The 22,303-nt window shown below is 57.7% G+C and overlaps 3 protein-coding genes across 5 annotated transcripts in view; 2 read left to right on the forward strand and 1 right to left on the reverse strand.

The window, feature by feature from the left end:
- Positions 1–8,285, reverse strand: part of Tbc1d17 (TBC1 domain family member 17) — a 10,784-nt gene extending 2,499 nt beyond the window's left edge. The window contains exons 1-13 of the mRNA XM_004646419.3: positions 8,102–8,285; positions 7,625–7,723; positions 7,322–7,396; positions 4,503–4,626; positions 3,616–3,823; positions 3,047–3,158; positions 2,800–2,955; positions 2,377–2,505; positions 2,195–2,298; positions 1,604–1,698; positions 1,155–1,271; positions 970–1,070; positions 785–884 (exon numbers count right to left, since the gene is read on the reverse strand). Coding sequence (XP_004646476.1) covers positions 785–884; positions 970–1,070; positions 1,155–1,271; positions 1,604–1,698; positions 2,195–2,298; positions 2,377–2,505; positions 2,800–2,955; positions 3,047–3,158; positions 3,616–3,823; positions 4,503–4,626; positions 7,322–7,396; positions 7,625–7,723; positions 8,102–8,122 — 1,441 coding nt within the window. The 5' untranslated portion in view covers positions 8,123–8,285. The remainder of the gene's footprint in view (positions 1–784; positions 885–969; positions 1,071–1,154; positions 1,272–1,603; positions 1,699–2,194; positions 2,299–2,376; positions 2,506–2,799; positions 2,956–3,046; positions 3,159–3,615; positions 3,824–4,502; positions 4,627–7,321; positions 7,397–7,624; positions 7,724–8,101) is intronic.
- Positions 8,286–9,143: 858 nt separating this feature from the next.
- On the forward strand, positions 9,144–15,995 carry Akt1s1 (AKT1 substrate 1). 2 transcript variants are annotated; one of them, XM_023706694.1, is made up of 6 exons: positions 9,188–9,208; positions 9,586–9,691; positions 11,814–12,202; positions 13,036–13,113; positions 13,193–13,362; positions 14,930–15,995. In XM_023706694.1, exons 3-6 carry the CDS (start codon positions 11,821–11,823, stop codon positions 15,071–15,073), a joined length of 774 nt encoding a protein of 257 aa, XP_023562462.1. In that variant the 5' UTR covers positions 9,188–9,208; positions 9,586–9,691; positions 11,814–11,820; the 3' UTR covers positions 15,074–15,995. The 2 variants fall into 2 exon arrangements, with proteins under 2 accessions (XP_004646478.1, XP_023562462.1); XM_004646421.2 differs by lacking the exon at positions 9,586–9,691 and having other exon boundaries at positions 9,144–9,208.
- Positions 15,996–17,058: 1,063 nt separating this feature from the next.
- On the forward strand, positions 17,059–22,282 carry Pnkp (polynucleotide kinase 3'-phosphatase). 2 transcript variants are annotated; one of them, XM_004646422.2, is made up of 16 exons: positions 17,059–17,293; positions 17,951–17,997; positions 18,684–18,992; positions 19,374–19,453; positions 19,532–19,589; positions 19,683–19,790; positions 19,873–19,944; positions 20,769–20,817; positions 20,895–20,965; positions 21,061–21,153; positions 21,245–21,341; positions 21,416–21,477; positions 21,555–21,664; positions 21,737–21,824; positions 21,963–22,024; positions 22,102–22,282. In XM_004646422.2, the coding sequence occupies exons 1-16, from the start codon at positions 17,143–17,145 to the stop codon at positions 22,217–22,219; spliced, it is 1,575 nt and encodes a 524-aa protein (XP_004646479.1). In that variant the 5' UTR covers positions 17,059–17,142; the 3' UTR covers positions 22,220–22,282. The 2 variants fall into 2 exon arrangements, with proteins under 2 accessions (XP_004646479.1, XP_023562524.1); XM_023706756.1 differs by lacking the exon at positions 18,684–18,992.
- The last annotated feature ends 21 nt before the right edge of the window (positions 22,283–22,303 follow it).

Here is a 22,303-nt window from a genome sequence, read left to right on the forward strand (position 1 = left end):
ATGTAGCCTTTTTTTTTTTTTTTTTTTTGGTAATAGGGATCAAACTCAGGACCTTGTACTTGCCAAGCAGGCACTTATGCCACTGAGCTATCTCCCTGCTCCCAGCCCTTTTTAAAACACTTTCTGGAGACGGGGGCATATGCCTATAATCCCAGCATTCAGGAGGCTGAGACAGGAGGATCATTTCAAGTTCGAGACCACGCTGGGCTACAAAGTGAGCTCAAGGCCAGCATGAACTACATAGCAAGACCCTGTCTCAAAAAGATGAGAAAGAGAGAGAGAGAGAGACAGACAGACAGACAGACAGACATACACAGGAGACACAGGGTCTCTCACTGAGTCATTAAATTTCCCAGGTTGGCCTGAACTTGTGATCTTCCTGCCTCAGCCTCCTGAACACTGAGATCCTCGGGAACCAGTTTTCATCTTGAAGGTGAGAAGATGCTTGGTGGACATAGAAACGCTAAGAGCCACATCCAGGCCCTTATTCTTGAGAAGTACCCAGCAGGTTAAGCCCGAGTTCAAGCCATCCTAGGATAGAAGTGACCAGGGCTGGCTGGCCTGGTACACAGAGGGTCACAGCACCAGGACGCCTGTGTGTGCTGAGGCAGCTCTAAATCGCCCCTCAGCCTTACACTTCCAGTTAGGCTCTGGCTCACACGGGATGTTTCTCTGGACTGGATCAGGATCCAGGGTCCTAGACACCCTCTGCAGCTACCACCAGAGGTGCCTTGGAATGGTCTATGGTCCCGTTGTCGCCTACCCACTGGCCCTTGGGACATACCCAGGAAGTCGCACAGGGGCTGGTCCAGCACCTTCAGCAGCAACAGCAGCTGCCCCAGCTGCCGCTTCATGGTCTCCTGGCTCTCCTCAAAGTTCCCATGCTTCAGGGTTCGAGAGAGGTTCATGTGAGGAGCCAGGAGCCTCAACTCCACAAGGACCCCATCTCTACCTCACCCCACGCCTCACCACAAGCTCCATGAAGCCACAGAAACACCAGAAGGCGTCCACCTCGTTCTGAACAACGTACAGGATCGGGGAGAGAAGATCACTCATGCCCTGGACGTAGCCTGGGGGGACACAGGGTCAGGCGCTGCTCAGGCCCTCGGCACCCTGGAGGGGCCCAGCCCAGCCCTCCCTGCCCGTCGTCACACCGAGGTCGAAGTGGAACATGCAGTAGGTGAGGAGGATGTCATTCAGCAGGCCCAGCCCAGGGTTCTCAGGACCCTCGTAGAACTTGTTGGTCCTGTCAGTGCGGCTCACATCTCTCTCTGCGGGGATGAGGGCGTGCAGGGGGCACACATGAGAAAGGCGACGGGGCCACCCCGCCAGTCCCCAGCACCAGTCCTGGGCTCCGTTCCTCGGAGGCAGGAACCATCACCAGCCTTCCTGCCTCAAGGCCCTGGGCTTCCCCACAGCTTGTCACAGCCTCCTACAAGTGGGGAAACTGAGGAACGGGGTGGTACAGTTACTAAATTCTCCTGGCAAAAGCTTCCACTTGACCCCAAGGCCGCTTTCCCCTTCACTGTCCCTGGCCTTGTCCCCAGCCATTCCTGCCTCTGCCCACCCCCCTGCTCCCCAGGTGACCCTACCCAACACCCACCAATGAGGCTTCGGTATCCGTGCAAGAGTGAGTTCCTCCGCTCCTGCTCAGGGCTCACCGACTTCCACTGCAGCTTCATGCGGAAATACTCGTCCCTGCGGGTGGAAGAGGGCAGGAAGCACCAGAGAAACTCCCAACGGGCACACCACCTCACTGGTCTCTCCCCAGACTCTGCCCTGACCTAGCAGATGCAAGCCGGCCACCAGATCCTTCTGGTTGCCACCCCTTTCACTCCCCACTGCTAGCATCCCACCACATGACACCACCATGTGGACTGTCACTTTTGGTTTGGTTTTTGAGATGGGGTTAGACCATGTAGTTCAGGCTGGCCTCAAGCTCGCAGCATACCTCCTGCCTCAGCCTGCCCAGTGCTGGGTTTACAGGTGTGCTTTGCTATGCCTAGCTTATGTGGGCTTCTAGTACGAATCTGTCACCCCTGCTGAACAAAGCATGTCAGAGACTGGGTACAGATGGGCCCTACAGCCAGGGATGGGACACATTTTCTCCCTGAGGGTCCCTGAGGGGGTCAAGATAGGGGCCTCACAGAGCAGGGGCACCCTGGGAATGCAGGGGCCACATTTTTCCACTCACGTTTTCTTTCGCACATGGGCCTTGTGCTCCTCGGTCGAGCCCTCCCAGCTGAGGTAGCCCAGGAGAAACTTCCAGGCCTCGTGCCGAAGGCCAGGGCTCAGACCCTGGAGAGGAATGGGTCAGGCAGCTCAGCAAGCCTCCCAGCTGCCCACCAGCCCAGCGCCTGCCCTGACGGTGCTCACCCCTGAGAAGATCCGGTTCTTCAACTCGGGGACCTGCTGCAGGCGGCCCTCGGGACCCACATGCTGGGCCCACTCCTCCTCTGTGACTGGAGGGGCCCGCTCCACGATTGGCCTTGGCCCCAGCTCTACCTACAGACATGAGGTAGGTGAGCCCAAGCTCACTGGGTGTAGCCCAGCTGGAGCCGGACAGGGCCCACTGACGCTCAGGAGCAGGAGCAGGAGTCATGCCCAGGACAGCAAGGTGCATGTGGTGCCTGGCACCACCTGGGAGCCTGCCCAGAGTCACTCCTGATGCGACCCCGAGACGGCCACACTGCTGCTGTCCCCTTGTTACCAAGGAGGAAAGACAGGCTCAGGGAAGTGAGGTCCCTTGCCCAGGTGACACAGCCAAAAAGCCAGAGGGAGAGTGCGCCTGATACTCACGCAAGAGATGACCTCAAAGCCAGGTTCATCGTCGGGTGGGGGGCGAAGGTCAGGGGAAGGCGTTCCCTCAGGGTGCGGCTGCAGGGCTCCCCGGAAGAAGTTGGTCACTCGGGAGAAGCTGCTGAAGGTGGTGGAGTAGGGGTCTTGGAGGAAGCGCTGAGAAGAGGCACGAAGGCTGTCACAGCCGCCCCTCAGATCTCACCCTGCCCGACGCCCACCCGCCAGGTCTGGGGCTGAGGACACTCACAGAGACCACGTTGGAGCTGTCCTGATCAAAGAGCTGCAGGTGGTGGAAGGAGTTGGAGAGGGCAGAGGAGTCGTGGGGAAAGACAAGGTAGAGGCGGGAATCCTGCGGGGAGCTGGGAGGCAGGAGGGAGGGGACGTGCAGGTGACACAGGTGGAAAGCGCGGTGTCAAGGGCTGTCACACCATATTTGTTTCAGTGGCAGTGTTCTACCTGCCTCTGGGGAATCCATCATCTCTGGAGTTACTGCTGAGAGACCAGCGCTGGACCCCAGGGGTAGGCCCATGACCCAGGCAGGCCAATGAGAGCCTTCAGCTTCGCGTGCTGGGATGATTGACTCAAGGATAAACCAATAAAACAGCATAGAAAATGATGTCTTCTATCCTTTGGGATGGCTAAGGCAGGGCTGCTGGTCGCCCAAGAGAATGACAGGTCCCCAAGGGACATGAGCAGCTCTTTCTAACACCTTCGCCCTGGGTCTGCAAAGCCAGTACCATGCTTGCTTCCTTTCCTCTTCCTCTGCTGTCACACTGTGGTGACAGCCCGAGGGGTCAGACCTAGGAGCAGGCTCACCTGGCCAGCAGCAGGTAGCGGCTGAGGACTCGGAGCAGGGCTCGGGTGCCTCCACGGTGGAAGTGCAGGGCAGGCAGGGAGCCTCCGGCCTGGGTCACCAGAACCAGGTAGGCCCAGCTGAGGCCTGGTTTGGACCGGCGGATGGACTTGAGCTCTCCCAGACTCACCGAGAAGGCCCACTGGCCCCGGGGCGAGCTGGGCTCTGCACCTAGGAGGACAGCAGCAGCATGGGATGCCAGAGGCTGCCTGTGCAACTGACACTCCACCTGCGCAACTGGCTCCAAAGGCCCCAGCACAGGCTACCTCCACGCGCCAGCTTCTGGGAACCCTGGGCTCCCTCGCGCTTCCTCGGAATCACAGCTGAATAAGAAGGGAAGGAAGCCTGGTGGACGTGCATCTGCGCTAGACTTCCAGGAAGCTCAGACCCTCAAGCAGGCACACAGGGCCTCTCAGGTCTGTCCCTGCTTCTCTGCCTATCTTACCTCCTGCCTGCCTGCCTGTTGCAGACCCCCAACCGGAGCCACAACTAAAGCCTGGGAGCGTCTCTATAGGCTTCTCTCTCTGGTGGGCGAGAAAGCTTCTGAGAGCCATGCTCTGCTATCACCTCTTCCTGAAAGGCCTCCTCTCCCCACAGGCGCCAGCACCTCCCCTACATGCCCCACACCCTCTGTGACTCCAGGGCAGCATAAACAATCCTGCGACTGCTTCATGTGTCACTCCAAGCAGAGAGGAAACCTTCTCAGTGAGCAGGACTCTCGGGGGTGCCCCGGGCCAACCCATTCTATTCTAGGTGGCCATCTTGGCTGTGGGTAGCAAAGCCTTTGGAGCCATGACCAGTGAGGGCAGGGTGTGTCCCACGGCCACCCAGGGACATGAGCTCAGCCTACCTCTGGCAGGTTCTGAGTGATGGAGCCGTGGCCGCACAGTACTGATGACAGCCCAGTCGGGTTCATAGCCAGGGTCAAAGGTGGGTTCCTCCTCAGAGGTACAGGGGTCACCCCCACTTGCATCCTTGGGAGAAAAGAGGACAGCAGGGACTATGGATTCAAGGTTGCCAGATCTGAGCCTTGAGGCCTCACGAGAAGGCAGCCCCGTGGAACAAGGAGAAAAATAGGCACAAGGAAACACAGCTCTTACTCAGGGTTACCAGCACAGCCAAGCAGGAGCTAGAATTTGACCTCAAGTCTCCCAGTGCTCAAAGAGATAATGCTACACAGAACACAGCTCTGCTGTGAGACCTCCTCAGGCTATGGTGCATAAGGCAACCTGCAAGGACACAAGCCTACCAGGACAGCGACACATGATGACAAGGACGCAGAGAAACTGGCACCCCCTCAGACACTGCTGATGGGGTGTGAGATGGTGCCACTGTGCTGCAAGAGGCTGGTTCTCAAAAGGTTACACACTGGGCCAGCAATTCCACTCCTACGTATGTGCCCACAAGAAATGAAAGTGTGTCCGCAGAAAGAGACACGCAGTCACAACAGCGTGGCCCATCACGGCAACAGGTGGAAACACGAGGAAGCAAAATGTCAAATGTCCAGAAGACGTCAAGGTGAGGACTGTTCAGCCTGAAGAGGTATAAAACACTTCACAGCTCTGCGAATACGCCCAACTATGCACTTTTACATTTTATGGTGAGACAGGAGCTCAGGATATTCCAGGCTGGCCTTGAACTTATGACAATCATGCCTCAACCTCCTCAGTGCCAGGATTATATAATACGGTGTGTGCTGGGGACTGAACTCAGGATCTTGTGCTTGCCAGGCAGGTACTTAGGCCACTGAGTCACCTCCCTGTCCTATATAAAGTTTTAAAACTCTTACTATAAATTAAACTTTTTGCTGAGTTAACACACCTATAATATTCAAATAACGGAACTAAACTAAACAGATGAATGTCCATTTTGTATCTGTGTATTCAAAATGGTTAGGATAGATATATAGTTACATTCTCTTAATGAATAAAGAAATCTGTTGTAATAGTGTTTGTAAATAGGATATCATGTCCGCATCTTGTACAGCAAATAACCAGTAGGAAGAATGCATGCAATGTGTTAATTATTGAAGCTGTCCTACCAATTTGATTTGAAACTGTCTCATTGCTATTTGTTTCACAATAAAATTATGGAAAAAAATTAAACTTTTATGGTGAGTGAAATATTTTTTATTAGGATATTTTTGTGTATTTTGTGGGCTGTTTTTTTTTAATGTATTTGCTACAGGGTCTCACTATGCAGCTCACATTCCTAGCGATCCTCCTAGGGGGTTCCCGGGGTTTCTCTATAATCCCAGCGCGGGGTTTTCAGCCTCCCCAGTGCTGGGATTATAGGCCTGCACCACCATGCCTGGACTAGGCTGCTGGCTCAGCACACCTGGGGATGGGGCCAGCGCAGCATGTGGTGCTGGGGACTAAACCCTGGCCCCTGCATGTGCCTAAGAAGGCACTTAATCCGCTGAGCTACTTCACCAACCCTATTTTTTAGTTTTTCGAGACAGAGTCTTGCCATTTAGTTCAGGCAGGCCTAGAACTCACTATGTAGCCAAGATCGCCCTCAAACTCATGGCAATCCTCCTGCATCAGCCTCCTAATTGCTGGGATTACAGGTGTGCACTACCACACCCAGCTAATTATATCTTTTTTTTTTTTTCATTTTCTTTCTTTTTTTAAAAATTTATTTATTTTGTGTGTGTGTGTGTGTGTGTGTGTGTGTGTGTGTGTCCAGCTCAGCCCACCAGGGGGCAGGGCTGGCTGGCATGTGGTGCTGGGGGATTGAACCGCAGTCCCCATGCTTTGCTAAGCTTGTTCTAAGTAGGTGCTTTAGACCACTGAGCCATCTCACCAGCCCAAGCTAATTATATCTTACTGGGTCCGGGAGATGGCTCAGTAAAATAAGCGCTTCCCTGGCAAGCACAAGGGCCTGAATTCAATCCCTGGTTCCACAAAAAAATAAAAAATATTTACATTTTATCAAAGGAAAAAAGAGTGATTTGCTCATGGATTTTTATGAAAATATCACTGTCCCCAGTGCAAGACACAGTAAGAACCATAAACAGTGGCTGCTACCAGTGTTTTTAGCTTGGGAGGCAGGAACTGAGAAATGATACACACAGGAGTACTGAGGACTGTGGTGTTGGTGACATTCCAGGACAGGAAGGGGACAGAGTGTATGGAACTGCAAGAGAGAGAGCAATCCAGGGAGTAGGCTCAGGCTGATGGCAGCAGACACCTCAGACCCCTGCCAGCAACTGGAATTCCCAGCTGCACTGTCCCTTCACACACTAGCAGAGCACCCGTCTTTCCTTAAGTAAACTTTTTTTTTTTTTTTTGTATTTTAGCGAAGAGTCTACAGGGTGTTCAGGGTCTCACTACTACATTGGATGTCTGTTTACAGCCTCTCAAGTGCTGGGGTGACAGGCTCGCACCACCACGCCCAGCCTCCATCGCTGTGTCAGGGTGCCCTGGGGGCCGGGCCGTCACGGCAGGCCGGGGATCAAACCCCCAGCCCCTGTGCCCGCTTGCAGGCCCTTTAATCCGCTGAGCTACTTGGCCAGCCCATGTGAACATTTTCAATACACTTCAAGCAGAAAAAAGAAAGAGAGCTCAGACAGGACCAGGCTCCCAGCCAGACTTACACTGGCCTGCCCCAAGGCACGTCGGCCATCCGGGGACCCTGGCCCTTCAATGCCTTAGCGTAGGAGCCTACCTTCTTGGAGAAGAGGATTTGGGTGGCATCTCCAGCCTCTTCCACAGGAGCCCAGTATAAGAGGACGTCATTGTCCTGAGGGAAGTGGTGAGTCGTCAGTGGGCTCAACAGTCCACCCGAAAGCTTTCCATTATAATTTCTAAACTTGTGCCGTCTCCACTCTTAGCTTTCCAAAGTCTTTTCCTGACGGCAATTCCCACCCCATCCTTCTAAATTCCCAGAGCTAACCTCCAGACAAGACTCCTACAAATACTGCTTCAATCCTGCCGGGTGCCGCCCCAGCCCTGCCTCCTCCTGGCCCACCTTCTCCACAACACGGATGATGCCCGCGATGAGGGAGTCCGGGTCCTGGTGCTTTCGGGCGCTGGTGTGCAGATACACGCCTCCCTTCTCAAACACCACCTAGGGGTGGGAGCCAGTGAGAACCCCGCGGGCGGGGGAAGTCGCGCAGGAGGCGAGGCCTGTTCTGAGCCAATAGGGACGCGGAAGGGGAGGAACTATAGCCAGGAGGCGGGGCCCGGGGAGATCGCAGGTGAGGTTAGGGCGTGGCCGAGACAAACCCCGCCCCGCGTCTGTGGGTGTGCGCTCCAAAGGGGCGGGGCTAGAAGATCAGTCCCCCGGGACTTTGGAGGGTGACAGCGTGTTTGTAGGCAAACAGAGTTTGATAAGGTTCTTCCTGTTTCCCAGAGGCCCCGTGCGGAGTGAGGGAAAAGCAAACCAGGGGACCAAGGAAGGCGTATCCTATAGACAGAAGCGAGGGAATGGGTTAGTAGTACTTACCCTGTAGCCAGATCCTTCCATAGCCGCCGCCAAAACACCACTGTCCCAGCCTCCTCCTTTTCCGGGTCAACGTAATGTCACATCCGGAAAATATACTCCCTATCAAGACCAGAGAGTGGTAGCGCCCCTACTATTCTACAGCAAGAGTAGGAGAAACCATCTTTCAGGGTAGGGTGGTTGAACCTGAGCGAGTGTTCAAGTCACGTGGCTCAGATGGTGGGCAGCAAGCCAGCATAGTGCGCAGGCGCAGTGGTTGTAGTCTCCCTAAGAAGTAAACAAGTGGGAGGACTCTGAAGTTCTACCCCTTTGCTCCAACGATCCCCGAAACTCCCACCTCTCCATACTATATTCTGGCATCGAAGCTATAAAGGTGCCATTTTATTCCAGGGCAAGCCTTAGCGGGTTGGTCATGCTAATGTGGGGCAGTCCCATCTCCCTGCGGGGCGCGACAGCGCCGTACTGGAAAAGAGGACCACATAAAGGAAAAGGTGAGAGGAATTGTGTATCACAAGAGGTGCTAAAGGACCCGAAAGAACGGGATGAAGCCCTCAGTGCCAAAGAAGCCGTCGCAGAATTCCTGAAATCACTGAAGGAAGGGGGAAAAAAAAAATGCTGAGACACCATTTGGAAGTTGGGCAAATCGAGTTTATCGGATTTTTGCCAGCCTTGGTGTTGGGGAGGGCTAGATTGGAGAGAGAACACGTGTGTGTGTATATATGTGGGCAGATGAAGCCAACTAGCTGCCATGTTTGTTACGGGCTACCCTTTCCTCCACTTCTCTGGAAGTTGATTATCGATAAGCGACGTCATATCGCTTGCTTTAGTTTATGGTGGTCCTGGGTAAGCATCCGTGAACAGCCATGTTTCTTGGGGGTCAATCGAAGTGATCTAGCCTGTTTTCTGCTTGGCCTTTCGCCACATTTCTTATGGGCACTCTGCTGTTGCCCGGCAGAAGCCTCCGTAGCCACGTTGGTCTCTGGCGGCCTGGACAAGGGAGGTGGAATGGGCAGAGTGCAGGAGGGGCAGGGAAACGGAAGTGACGCAAGGCACCGCCATGCCTTTTGAGGGCGGCGACGGCGCCAGGCTGGCCATGCTGGCTACGGGCACGTGAGTGGAGGCGGCGTTGTGAACCGCGGTGTGGGGAGGATTTGGCGGCCCCGAGGCCGAAGGGGCGCTGGGAGGGCGAGCGGCTCATGAAGGGGTACGGCCTACATAGACCAGAGGACAGAATTTGTCCAGAGGCTCTTGTCTGAGCGCTGGCAAGGAGCCGCCCCCGGGAACGGTCCTGTCTAGCCCGAGACAAATCCTACACAGCCTTGTCTTCGGCCACCAGACCTCCTGGACGGCTTCCTTTAGCGGTGGACCATGTCCACGGGATTGGGGGTCAATCGCGGGATTCGGGGGCTCCCCTCACCCTTCCAAGGGCGGGACTTCCGGTCCTGGCTCCCACCTGGGCGGGATTTCCTGTTTTCTTCCTGGAGCAGTGGGTCTGCCCTGGACCCCGGGCGCGGTGGGGAGGAGCCTGCGCGGCGGAGCGGGGCCCCGACGCTCACCCGGCCTCCTGCATGATCGCGTTCTCCACGCCTGCGGGTGAGGGCTGCCTACGGCTTGACGGCGGGAGGGGGTCGCTGGCATCCCTCGCCTCGGGGGACTTCGCCCTGTTGTCATGTCCTCCTGGAACCACTTTGCTCCTCCTCTCGTCCTCACCTCTCTTCTCCCTACTCATTCTAAGGCGACCTTCCTCACCCCCGCATCTCTCCCTAAGTTAAACTAATGCATTGAGGTCGGGGCACCCCTCCAGCCGACAGGACTTCCTCTAGAGGGGAGGGGTCCCGAGGCGCCCGCTCCTGGCTGCTGCCCTGTTGACTAACTGAGGCCCCAGCCCCTGGCCGAGCAGTTCGTGTGACGCTTCCCTCCCCCCTTTTTTGTGCCTGCCTCCTCTAATAGGAGAGTCACCATCCACTCGCCCCCCATTTTCAGTGTTCAGCCCTGTGGCTACCCGGGTGGCCCCCTTCCCCTCACCTCCATGGCAGGAGGAGCTGGGACCCAGAGAACAAGAACCCAGGCCCAGATGCCAGGCTGCGTGGCCTTGGACCAGTCACCTCCCTCTGAGCCTCGGTTTCTTTCTCAGATGGGAGGAACTGGTGCTGTACAGAAGTGACACAGCTCTGCCCATTGGTGTGGCGTGTATGGGTCAGGCAGAAGCAGTTTCAGCCCCACTCTTTCTTTGGCTGGCTGTGTGCCTTCTGGCCAGTGTCTTAAACTCCCTGAGCCTGTCCCCATCTGGTGAGATCACAGTGCTCACCTCCTGAGGCAGCACGATGGCAGAATTAAGAACTGGCTGAGTCCCAGCCCAGCTGGGCCCAAGTTTATGACTGTAAAATGGGGTGACAACAGCTCCTCCCTCAGGGAGGTGGAGGGTAAATGCCAGTCCTGCCTCCCTCCCAACTGGCCTGGCCTGTGAGGTCCCGAGGTCACAGCCCCTAGAGGCAGGAAGTGAAGTGACAGGGCGGAGCCCTGCACAGGTACTCAGCAGACCCTAGTGTCCAGGACTTTGAGTTGCCAAGGGCCTGCAAGTTGAATTCAGGCTCCAGACTTGGCTTGTCGCTCTTGTGGCCCTGGGAGGCTTGAATCTTTCCACGGTGGGACGCTCACTGACCTTCTGGGGCGGCTGCTCAGCTCCCAGCAGCCCTGGCTCCACTGCTCTGAACAACAGGTACAGAGACAGTGGTCCAGGGTCACACAGCAGGCTGGAGTCAGGGCAGGAGGCTCACTGTCTGTGTGGAGCATAGGCCCGTGCCCCGATACGGGTTCCCACCCTTGGGAGTCTACAGTGTGGTGGAGAAGGCAGGCAATGGGACAGCTGTCACTAGCTCGGGTGATGTGAGCTAGGATCACAGGACCAAGGGAAGATGGCTCCAGGAGGTGCCAGGACAGCGCTATGGAAGCAGTTGAAAGAGTCCTGATGCATTTCCAGCGCGGAGCAGCTCCCAGGCCATTTTTGCTTTTATTTCACCCCTGCATTCAGCCATTCAGTGACAGGTCCACATAGTTCTGTCCCGAGGGGCGTGTGTGTATTAGGTTGCCCAGAGGAGGGGACTGGCTCTGTCTAGGTGGGCAAAGTCTTATCCACTAGATGAGTGACAGATTGGCAGCCAATGCAGGACCAGTGCCCCGGGTACAGAGCCAGGATCACAGTCAGGTCAGAGAGACACCTCCCCCCACCGGCCTTTTGCAGGGTGAGCCAGGGGCTCCCCAGAGATGTAGCGCTGGTCACACATGCAGCTTAAAATGTCACAGAAGACAGATGCCATTTACATTGGCTACATGCCTAGTTTTAGCCAGTGTAACTAACATGTCATCTTTTCAGCATAGAATCAGTGTTGTCACGCAGATTGTTTCTCTGGTCATTTTGCCTCTTGCCTGTTTGTACTGTGTGCAAACTGTGGGTGGTGGGTGCCTCGGATGTTCCAAGCACGTCCTGAGGACATAGGATAGGCAGGGCCAGGAGGAGACGACGGCTGCAGGAGGACACGCAGCCCTGGCCAGGAGGGTGGAGATGGAGCAAGGGGTGGCAGCAAAGGGTCCTGAGGGGCACATTTGAAGAGCCACCCAGCTCTGGGAGCAAGGTGGAAGCAAGGGCCAGCCAGGACACCAGGGTGGGGTGGGAACGCGCGCAGGCCAGGCCTCAGCCCTTCTGCTCTGCCCACAGGGCGCCGATGGCGGCAGGGCGGCCGGAGGAGCTATGGGAGGCCGTGGTGGGGGCCGCCGAGCGCTTCCGGGCCCGGACTGGCACCGAGCTAGTGCTGCTGACCGCCGCGCCGCCGCCCCCACCCCGCCCGGGGCCCTGCGCCTATGCAGCACACGGCCGTGGGGCCCTGGCTGAGGCTGCCCGCCGCTGCCTCCATGACATCGCCCAGGCTCACAGGGCTGCAGCTGCTGCCCGACCCCCCCGACCCCCACCAGTGCCACAGCCGCCCAGTCCTCCTCCCAGCCCGCCCCGCCCAGGCCTGCCCAGGGAGGAGGAGGAGGAGGAAGAGGAGGATGAGCCGACTGAGACAGAGACTTCGGGGGAGCGGCTTGGCGGCAGTGATAATGGAGGTGAGAGGCACCGGGCAGGGGAGGGGTGGCCCCCCTGGGGGGCAGCACTGTTGCTCTCCACCTTGAGGTCGAGTGGGCACCTCAGTCCGCAGCCTGGCAGCCAGACCCAAGTGTTGGGTGGAGCTCAAAAGCAGGCTCAGACCTCTCTCTGAGGGATCCTGCTGTGGTTGGGAGTTGGTGTCCAGGCGTCAGTCACAGGGACGTTAGGGGCCAAAGTGGTGTTCAGAAGTCACCAGACCCATGGGCCACAGCTGAGGGAGCCATGGCCTCTGGAGGTGTGGGAACTGCACATCTGCGGAGCAGCGGGCTCAGAGACGAGGCGGCAGCAAGGTGTGCAGGGAACTTGGAGGTTGCAGAGTGCCCAAAGGCTGGACACCAGGGCTTCAGAATTGGGCAGGAGTTCGCAGGGGCCTTGATGAGAAGTTCCTCGGCTGTTCTTACTGACCGCTGGTTGCCTCAGCATTGTTGGAGAAAACTCCCAAAGCAGGAAGGGTGAGACTCTGGGTTCAAATCCTGGTGCTGACTGCTTACTAGCTGGGGACCTTGCTCAAGTGACAGAACCCATGGTGGCCTGTGGGCTCCATTTGTCAAGTGGGGTCGCAATCACATCCTACTGCAGTCTGCCTTGGTACGGAGTCCCAGTGTCCCAAACAGACCTGCAGGACTTCACTCCACTAGCTGGTTGCTCCAGAGAGTATGGCAGGTGACAGAAGCTGGATTCTACCAGTGACACACAAAAGAGGGAAAGAGTATTTGAGGCAGAGGCTCTGGGTGGGCAGTGGCAGGGCCTGGCATCAGGCGCCTCAGGGGTGGGGCTTCGATGACACCCACAGGGCTCTTTATGATGGACGAGGACGCCACTCTCCAGGATCTGCCCCCCTTCTGTGAGTCGGACCCTGAGAGCACCGATGGTGAGTGGCCCACACTGGTGCTGCCCCAGGAGTTTGGATGAGTTTGGGGACCGAGGCTGAAGGCACCCTTCTCTCGCAGACGGCAGCCTGAGTGAGGAGGCCCCTGCTGGCGCCCCGGCCTGTAATGTGCCCCCTGCCTCAGCCCTGCCCACGCAGCAATATGCCAAGTCGCTGCCCGTGTCTGTGCCTGTGTGGGCCTTCAAGGAGAAGAGGACTGAGGCACGGTCGTCGGATGAGGAGAACGGACAGGTGAGGGGCCACCCAGAGCCACCGCCGCCAGGAAGCACTGAGTTGTGTGCTTTCACCCCAGTCTAATTTGTTTTAGGAATTAGTAGGAATTGAACCCAAGGTATACTTGGTATATACCAGGCCACTGAGCTCCATTCCTATTCCAATTTTTTTGTGGAACCGGGGATTGAACTCAGCCCTTGCACTCGCCAGGCAAGCGCTTATTCTCCTCAGCCATCTCTCCAGCCCCTCTTATTTTATTTTTGAGACAAAGTGGCTCAGGCAAGGCTCAAATTTCAGATTGTCCTGCCTCAGCCTTCCAAGTAACTGGAACTTCAGATGTGGCCCACCATGCCTGGCCTGTTACCCGACTGAATCCTCCCCTCAACCTGGGGAGGCAAGTGCTAGGCCCAGAGGCCTATGCCTCTAACTCCTCTGACACTAGGCTGTGTCCCAGGCCTTGTGGCAAGGCCTGTCCTCTCCCAAAGCAGCTCCGTTTGCCAAAACATGCTGTAGCCAAGGCACAGGTATTTTCGCATCCCTGCCAGATGGGAAACCTGAGGATCAGATCACCTCACACATTCCTGAGCCCCTCTGGTGTCCTGTGCTCTGCCCATTCAGTGCCCTATATGGAATTCTTGGTCTGGCCTTGCTGCCCATCTCTGAAATTCCTGAAGCCAAAGGAAACTGAGGCCCTTGGGCCACATGACTTTCTGGAGTCTGGGCCTAGAAGGGGCAGAGCTAGACCTGGAACCCACCATCCTTCAGAGAAAGAGCTGGGGGCTTCAAAGAGGCCTGGGGCCCAGCGTCTCCCTCAGGCCTCAGTGTTTTTACTCGAACTTCATCGATCAGGGAGTGCGAGAGCCAGGCGTGGGGGTGCATGCCCATAATCTCAGCGCTTGGGAGGCTGAGGCAGGAGGATCACTGGGTTCAAGACCAGCCTGAGCTACATATCAAGACCCTCTACCCTCAAAAGGGAAAGGTTGGGAGTAGAGTTTATTTTGGGGGGGGGGTACCAGGGATCAAACTTAGGACCTTGCGCTTGCCAGGCAAGCACTTATTCCACTGAGCTATCTCCCTGGCCCCCTAGAGTTTATTTAGTATGGAGGACCTGGTTCAAAAAAGTGATGGCCCCACAGGCCGCAGGAGGGCCTGCCAGGCTTCCACCACTCCTGTTAACACAGAGAATCTGATTTCCGCCTCCTGATGGGGCCTGGGCTGCTCATTCAGGGCAGGGGCCACGTGAGGAGAAATCTCTGTCGAGGAGCCGCCTGTCCCAGCAGTCCCTGAGCCTCGACTTCATCTCCGCCCTCACAGGGCATCTTAGCCCCATGTTTCAGGAGATGGAGGCCGAGGGAGGCAAAGACTCCGCTTGACAACTGCTTGCTGACAGAGGTCTGATTGGAACATGAGAGTGCCTGGCCCACATTCTCAGGAGACCCCCCCCACAGTGACAGCGCTTGCACTGCAGGCCACGAAGCCTGCTGGAGAGGGGGGCGTGGTTGGCACAAGGCATCGCCGGGTGCAGGCAAAAGGCGGCAAGATGTTGGCACCCGCCGGCCTGACCCTTCGATTGTGGTCTCCGCAGCCCTCCTCCCCGGACCTGGACCGCATCGCGGCAAGCATGCGCGCGCTGGTGCTGCGGGAGGCCGAGGACACCCAGGTCTTCGGGGACCTGCCCCGACCGCGGCTCAACACCAGCGACTTCCAGAAGCTGAAGCGGAAATACTGAGGCCCCGGGAGGCCACGTCCACCCGCCCCCACACTACACCCCGCCCCGCCCCCAGGCCCGCCCGTCCACGGGCCTGGCCGGCCTCGCGGGTTCCCCGCCCTTCCAGCCCACGGGCTCCCATGCCGAGAGGCGAGAGCTGCCCAGGCGTCTGCTGGGTCTGTTGCCCTCTTCTCTGCCCAGCGACAGATCTTTCAAGGGCACCGAGTCGCGCTCTGGATGGGAGTGTGGCTCGTCCTAAGCCTGTAATGGATCGACTCCGTCGTTTTTCTGCCTAGCGACAATGTGTCGCTCGGCATTGGCTCCATCCCTGAAAGACTACAGCCAAGCTCCAGGATTGGGTAGTCACTTTTGGCCTAGTGACTGGGCAGCGCTTTCATTTGATTGGTTTGAATCTAGTCACCGGCTGGATCAAACCCTGGGGAGTTACCCTCCGCCCTTCCTGAATCCTTAATTGGCTGCAGCCTCTTGGGGTGTGGTCAGGCGGCTCTCCGACCTTCCTGGATCCTCATTCCTGATTGGCTGTGGCCGCTGGGAGGCGTGGTCAAGCCCTCTGGTATACAGAATCAGGCTGAGGCTTAGTTTGCCGTTTTTCTTTTTTACACTACTGGGGCTGGGCTCGCTTTTTGGCCGAGTCCTGACTATTGTACCCCTGACCCCCTCAGGGATGGCTCAGTCCGGTCCCTGCGTCCGACACCCCTCACTGGATCCACCCCACAAAAGCTTGCCAATTGAAGCCGGTCCTTTTATCCAGGACGGCACTAGCTCCCGCCCCTCTCCCCACCCCCACAGGTGCCTTAAAGGCCCCTTGTCCACCCAAGGTGGGGCAGGGAGCCTCACTCTCCGGCCCTGGTGTGGGGGAGAGAGTGGGAGGATCGGGAGTTAGGAGGGGCGCTCTTGAGATTAAAGAGTTTGATAAATGTGAGTTATGGATTTCGTTCAACATTTTCAGAAGCCAAACAGCATTTAATCGATTTTTGGTGTAAGGCTGAGTGTTGGAATTACTGTCTCCATTTTTTGTTTATAGTTTTTCGAAAGGGGGACTTGCTGTATAGTCCAGGCTGGCCTTGAACTCGTGGCGATCCTCCTGCCTCAGCCTGACTTGACTTTGAGTGGATTATAGGTGTGCACCACTACACCTGGCTCGTATCCACATTTTATATATTAAAACATAGAAGGTTCCTTGGGACCAAGGGGAGTACTCTGGTTCTGTGTAATCGTGAAGGCCTAATCTTCAGGTAGAGGACTTTTGAAATCAGAATTAAGGACTCGGCTCCAGAGCCAAGGTTCTCCGGCAAAGTGAGGAACCCCCAGCCGGAGCAGGTGCTACCTGGCTGGAAATTTAGGACGAGGGAAATGTGGGATCGCCGTTCAATTGACATGTGTTTACTCTGTATCTCCTCAACCCTGCAAAGTGGGAGCCGTCATCTACACTTTATAGATGAGAAAACTGCGGCATTGGGAGTACAAAAACAATTTAGTGCTGCGGGGCAGAAGGAAGGGAGGTTTCATTAGCAGAAGCCAAATCTGCCCAGGGGAGAACGAAGTGGAAAGGACAGAGGATCTGCTTCGCCCCCTACTGGCCTAAACTCCATAACGCAGCAGGAGGGATGACAGCCAGAACCGCGGCGGGACTCATTTAAGTACCCATCACGGCGAGGCAACCGGCTGCTGCGCGGGCGGAACCAAAGCCACGCTTCCCTCCCGACCAGTCACTTCTGGCCGCGAGAAGCAGACAGGTGCAGGCCAAGCGCCCGGGCAGGACTTTCCTAGCCCCTAGAAGGCTCTTGAGTTGAAGCGGCGATCGCAGCCGAGTGTGGGTGAGAGCACCGCGACGAGCTCTCGGCCTTTCCTTTGGGAGGTAGGGACCTCCTCATTGGCGGACGGGTGAAGGCGTCGTCGCCTGGGAAACAGCGCCTCAGGCCCGCGGAGAGGCAAGGTTTCCGGAAAAAGTAAGCGGGAGGCGGGACTTCCTAATGGCTGGAGTGTAAGGAGGCGGGACTTCCTGTGACCCAGCCGGGTGTCTTTTCGCTCAGCCTAGAGCATCCACTTCCTCACGGTCAGCTCCCAGGATGGCCCAGGTGGAGGCCCAGGGCCGCCTGTGGCTGGAGAGCCCTCCTGGGGGCGCGCCCCCCATTTTCCTTCCCTCGGACGGGCAAACTGTTGTTCTGGGCCGGGGACCCCTGACCCAGGTCACGGACCGGAAGTGCTCCAGGAACCAAGGTGGGTGGGAGCAGAACCTGCTCCGAGAGCGGGAACGAGCCGGTGGGAAAGGTGCAGTTAGCCGGGAAGGGAATTGCGGGGTGCAGCCAGTCCTGACGTTGAGAAGTGGCTTCTGCGTGGGGAGCACGGGAGGAAAGGTGCCTCAGCTGGACCTAGCCCGGTCCATGGGGGATGTAGCCATTCCTGGAAAAAATGTCGGTGGGCCGAGGGAGATGTGCGCAGGCCTTCTGCGGACCCGAAACGGCACCATCCTCGTGAACAGAGGGTCCTATGGAGGAACAAAAATGTTAGGAGGGACTACACCAGGACAGGCCCAGGACCTGCACCTGTCCGCACTTCGTGAGGTGCCGCAGTTATTCGTCCTAGGGCTGGAGATGCGGCTTCAGGATGGAGCCCTTCCCTAGCCTGCGCGGGGCCTTGGGTTCAACCACCACCCCTCCGGACGCTGGGATCAGTGTCGTAGGCAGTCCTAGGGTATTGACGGCTGCTACACGTCAGAGCCCCAATCCTATTTAGAAATCCGCTGTCTCCTACTTCCTGCTCCCTCCGGAGTACATGGCCTAGTTCCATTTTGTGGCCTGAAGCTGGCCACGCTCCGCAGTAGTGAGACCAGTCACACATAGATGCAAATCCTGACTTCGCTCTCTCACTCCCCAGTGGAGCTGGTTGCAGACCCTGAGACTCGGACGGTAGCAGTGAAACAGGTACTAAGGTTTCACCGAGGGGCAGCAAGGCTGGGGGTGGGATGGGGAGGAAGCCACCAGCAGGGAATATTAGAAACAGCTGATTAGGCTGTGTGCTGTAGCATACAAGCTAGTGGGAGGCCGAGGCAGGCAAGTTCAAGGCCAGCCTGGACAATATAGCAAGACACTATCAAAAATTTGTGAAGGGTGGGATCTGGGCATGGTAGCTTACGTCTGTAATCCCAGCGTGAGGCCAGGGAGGCTCACCATGAATTTGAGGCCAGCTCAGGCTACATAGTGAGTTCTAGGCCAGCTGTAACTATATAGTGAGACCCTGGCTCAAAAACATACCACCAAACAAAAAACAAGGCTACCAGTGCTGGAGTGCTTGTCTGTGAGCAGGGCTCTGGGTTCCAGCCCCCGTAGTAAAAAAAGAAACAAAAAACATGATTGGCTGGGAGAGAAGGGGGTGTGTCCCAGTGTAGAAATCGTCACCTACTTCAGTAGGGTTATCCCTTGTCCGTTTTCTATTGGGCACGATGGAGCAGGTGACCTTTCCAAATCCCCAAGTGATAGTACTCAGTAAAGAGATGGAGTTGAAGGGTCTGATTGGTAGGCTTAAGAAAGGCAAGTCTTGCCTCCAGGTATTTGATTGGAGGAGGTTCCCACTGGGGCTGAGCCAGTCCCTGGTCTTTATTTCTCCGCAGCTGGGCGTTAACCCTTCTACTGCTGGGACCCAGGAGTTGAAGCCAGGGTTGGAGGGCTCTCTGGGGGTGGGGGACACACTGTATTTGGTCAATGGCCTCCACCCACTGACCGTGCGCTGGGAAGAGACCCCCACAGCTGGATGCCAGCCAGACACTCCACCTGGCAGTCCTCCGCTGGCCTCAGACCAGGAGAGAAAGGAAGAGGATGCTGAGCAGAAGAAAAAGAGGATGCGGGTGTCACCCCATGGGTGGGAGAACTTGGAGAAGCTGCTGGTGTTCACGACACCAGGGGTGAAGCCCCGGGGCAAGGTGAGGGCCCTGTCAGGGCAGTACCATTCCTACCACAGACTGCAGAGCCAGTTGTACTCCTGGCAGTCAGCACCCAAAACAGCTTTTTTTCCAGTTTTTCTTTCTGTGATCATAAGTCCCTGAGGTGGTGCGTGGTGGGGCAGTGTAAGATACTCATGTAAGTAGGAGCAGAGCGATGCAGTGTGGCAGGAGGTCTGTGGTCAGCAGAGGTGGTAGGGCCACATTCCCAGACCACTACATCCTTCCTCAGGACATAAGGCCCAGTGACCCAGTTTCTCCATCTCTGAGCTAGGGTTACCCTTGCCTCACAGGACCAGTGTGCCTCCCCTTTGCGTGAGCAGAGGTGTCACATGCTGCTCTTCCATGTTCTCACAACCCCAGGTGGCTGCTTTTGATCTAGACGGGACCCTAATCACCACCCGCTCTGGGAAGGTCTTTCCCACAAGCCCTAGCGACTGGAGGTGAGGAAGGGTGGGGACAGGAGTGATGGAAGCTGGCGTCGCCCAGGCTCTGCTCACCCGACCCTTCCACCGCCCTAGGATCTTGTACCCAGAGGTTCCCAGGAGACTCCAGCAGCTGGACACAGAGGGCTACAAGGTTCGTCCCTGTGCATGTGTGTGTGTGATGTGCACATGGGGCCAGACTGCCGGGGCTGCGGACCAGGCCTGGGTGACACCGTGTGCTCCACAGCTGGTAATCTTCACGAACCAGATGGCCATCGGGCGAGGGAAGGTGCGAGCAGAGGATTTCAAGGCCAAGGTGGAGGCTGTGGTGGAGAAGCTGGGTGTCCCCTTGCAGGTATGGCTGACGGGCAGCTCCCAGGGGCTGGCCAGGGTGAGCACTAAGAGACCAGAACAGTGTTTGACCCAACACCACACAGGTGCTAGTGTCCACACACGCGGGCCTGTGCCGGAAGCCATTGACAGGCATGTGGGAGCATCTGCAGCAGCGGGTGAGTGTGTCCCTGTCCCCTCACCTCCATACTTAGCCCCCACGGTCTTCAGCTAGCATGTCCCAGGAGGGGGCATACGAAGGCAGTGTGCTCTGGATTGTAGAAGGCGATGCCCCCCCACACACACACTTACTCAGTTGTTTTTTTTTTTTTTTTAATTTATTTGTTTATTTGTGTGTGGGGTGTGTGTGTGTGTGTGTGTGTGTGTGTGTGTGGCCAGCTCAGCCCACCAGGGGGCGGGGCTGGCTGGCATATGGTGCTGGGGGATCGTACCGTGGTCCCTGCGCTTTGCTAAGCTTGTTCTAATTATGTGCTTTAGACCACTGAGCCATCTCACCAGCCCAACTTACTCAGTTTTGAGGCCCACTAATACCTTGGGCTGGAAACCATGCTGGCCCTGGAGTACGCAGGTGCTGTGCACATCGCCAGCCCATGTGGGTTAGCTGACATTGACCCAGGGCAGGCCAGGTGAAGCTGTGTGGTTCTAGGTCCATGGTCAAGAACAGCCTGAGTGTGCTGTGTCTACAGCAGTACAACAGTGCAGAGCCTGTGCTGAGCCCAGTAAAGAGAGGGCGAGGATTGGGTGAGGCAGAGGCAGGGCAGACCCCAGAGACAGCACTGACTGCCTGAGGGGGAACAGGCACCCCATGGGGACCGCGCAGGTAACTGCGAGCCAGGTCCTGGCCAGGGGACTCTGGACAGGCCCAAGGTGCACGCTGGGGGTGTGAGCAGGGGCTGGGTGTGGGATTTGAGTCAGGCTGGGTACAGAACAGAACAGCCACCTTATGTGCTGTGGGAAGGCTTCACACTGTCTCTCTTCCTAGGCCAACGATGGCGTGTTCATCTCCCTCGGGGACAGCATCTTCGTGGGAGGTGAGTGAGGGGCTGGGTGGGGTGGAGGGGGACCCCTGAGTTGCTGGTGGATGAGGGTATGTCCCTCTGTGTTCCAGATGCTGCAGGCCGCCCAGCTAACTGGGCACCCGGGCGGAAGAAGAAAGACTTCTCCTGTGCCGACCGCCTGGTGAGCTCCGTCCTGCCTGTTCCTGGGTCCCCGCCTGTTCCTGGGTCTCCGCCAGAGGTCCCTGCCTGCTGCCTGACCTATCCCTTGGCCTGCAGTTTGCCCTCAACCTCGGCCTGCCCTTCTCCACTCCTGAAGAGTTCTTCCTCAAGTGGCCGGTGGCCCGCTTCGAGCTCCCAGCCTTTGACCCGGTGAGACCTCCAAGCAGCCTCAGCCTCACCCGTTAGCTCTCCCAGCCTTTGACCCTGAGGCTGGGGGTCTCACACTGCTTGTCATCCCCAGAGGACCGTCTCCCACGCGGGGCCGCCCTTCCTCCCGGAGAGCAGCTCACTCCTGAACTCGGACCCAGAGGTGGTCGTCGCCGTGGGATTCCCTGGGGGTGAGATGCCCTGGCCCTGACCCCCCGCTGCCAGCCAGGCCCCGCAGCCCACTGACGGCCCTCGCCCCTGGCAGCCGGCAAGTCCACCTTCCTCCAGGAGCACCTGGTGTCCGCCGGCTACGTGCACGTGAACAGGGTGCGTCCGCTGCCCCGCGAGCCCCCGGTCTGCCCTCTCCCCGCTCCCGTCCGTCCTGACCTCCCCCTGTGCCCCAGGACACGCTGGGCTCCTGGCAGCGCTGCGTGAGCGCGTGTGAGACAGCACTGAAGCAGAAGAGACGGGTGGTCATCGACAACACAAACCCGGACGTCGCGAGCCGGGCCAGGTATGGGGTCCCCAGGGAGGCCGCGAGAGGGCAGGAGGCCTGGTGACAGCCCCAGCTTCCCTGCCCCTACAGGTACATCCAGTGTGCCCGAGATGCGGGTGTGCCCTGCCGCTGCTTCCTGTTCACAGCCACGCTGGAGCAGGCGCGCCACAACAACCGGGTAAGCCCCGCCCTCTGCTGCCGGCCCCTCCCCTCCGCCCCGCCCTCTGCTGCCGGCCCCGCCCCTCAGCCCCGCCCTCTGCTGCCGGCCCCGCCCCCCACAGGCCCCCCTCATCGTCCCCCCCCCACATCCCCGCAGTTCCGTGAGCTGACCGGCTCCTCTCACGCGCCTGTGTCGGATATGGTCATGTTCGGCTACAGGTGAGGCCACTGGCCAAACAGGCGGGTGCGGGGCAGGCAGGGCCGGGTCTCCCCCCTCACGGCCCCTCTGCCTCCAGGAAGCAGTTCGAGGCCCCGGCGCTGGCGGAAGGTTTCTCCGAGATCCTGAAGATCCCGTTCCGGCTGCAGTTGGAGCCGCGGCTGGAGCGGCTGTACCGCCAGTTCTCCGACGGCTGAGCCCCAGCCCGGCCTCCGCCCCCAGCCTGCCCCACACAATAAATGTTGTTCTCTGTACGCCTGGCCCACATCTTCCAGGGAGGG

This window comes from Octodon degus, unplaced genomic scaffold (assembly GCF_000260255.1).
Source record: "Octodon degus isolate 3935 unplaced genomic scaffold, OctDeg1.0 scaffold00268, whole genome shotgun sequence".
Taxonomy (NCBI): domain Eukaryota; kingdom Metazoa; phylum Chordata; class Mammalia; order Rodentia; family Octodontidae; genus Octodon; species Octodon degus.

Bases quoted from the DNA above. Each gene is read 5' to 3' on its own strand.
- Akt1s1 (XM_004646421.2), top strand. From the start codon at position 9,156: ATGCCTTTTGAGGGCGGCGACGGCGCCAGGCTGGCCATGCTGGCTACG. The intron at 9,209-11,813 runs GTGAGTGGAGGC...CTCTGCCCACAG, and splicing joins GCCATGCTGGCTACGGGCAC to GGCGCCGATGGCGGCAGGGC. The intron at 13,114-13,192 runs GTGAGTGGCCCA...CTTCTCTCGCAG, and splicing joins GGACCCTGAGAGCACCGATG to ACGGCAGCCTGAGTGAGGAG.
- Pnkp (XM_004646422.2), top strand. From the start codon at position 17,143: ATGGCCCAGGTGGAGGCCCAGGGCCGCCTGTGGCTGGAGAGCCCTCCT. The intron at 19,590-19,682 runs GTTCGTCCCTGT...TGTGCTCCACAG, and splicing joins TGGACACAGAGGGCTACAAG to CTGGTAATCTTCACGAACCA. The intron at 21,154-21,244 runs GTGAGACCTCCA...TGTCATCCCCAG, and splicing joins AGCTCCCAGCCTTTGACCCG to AGGACCGTCTCCCACGCGGG.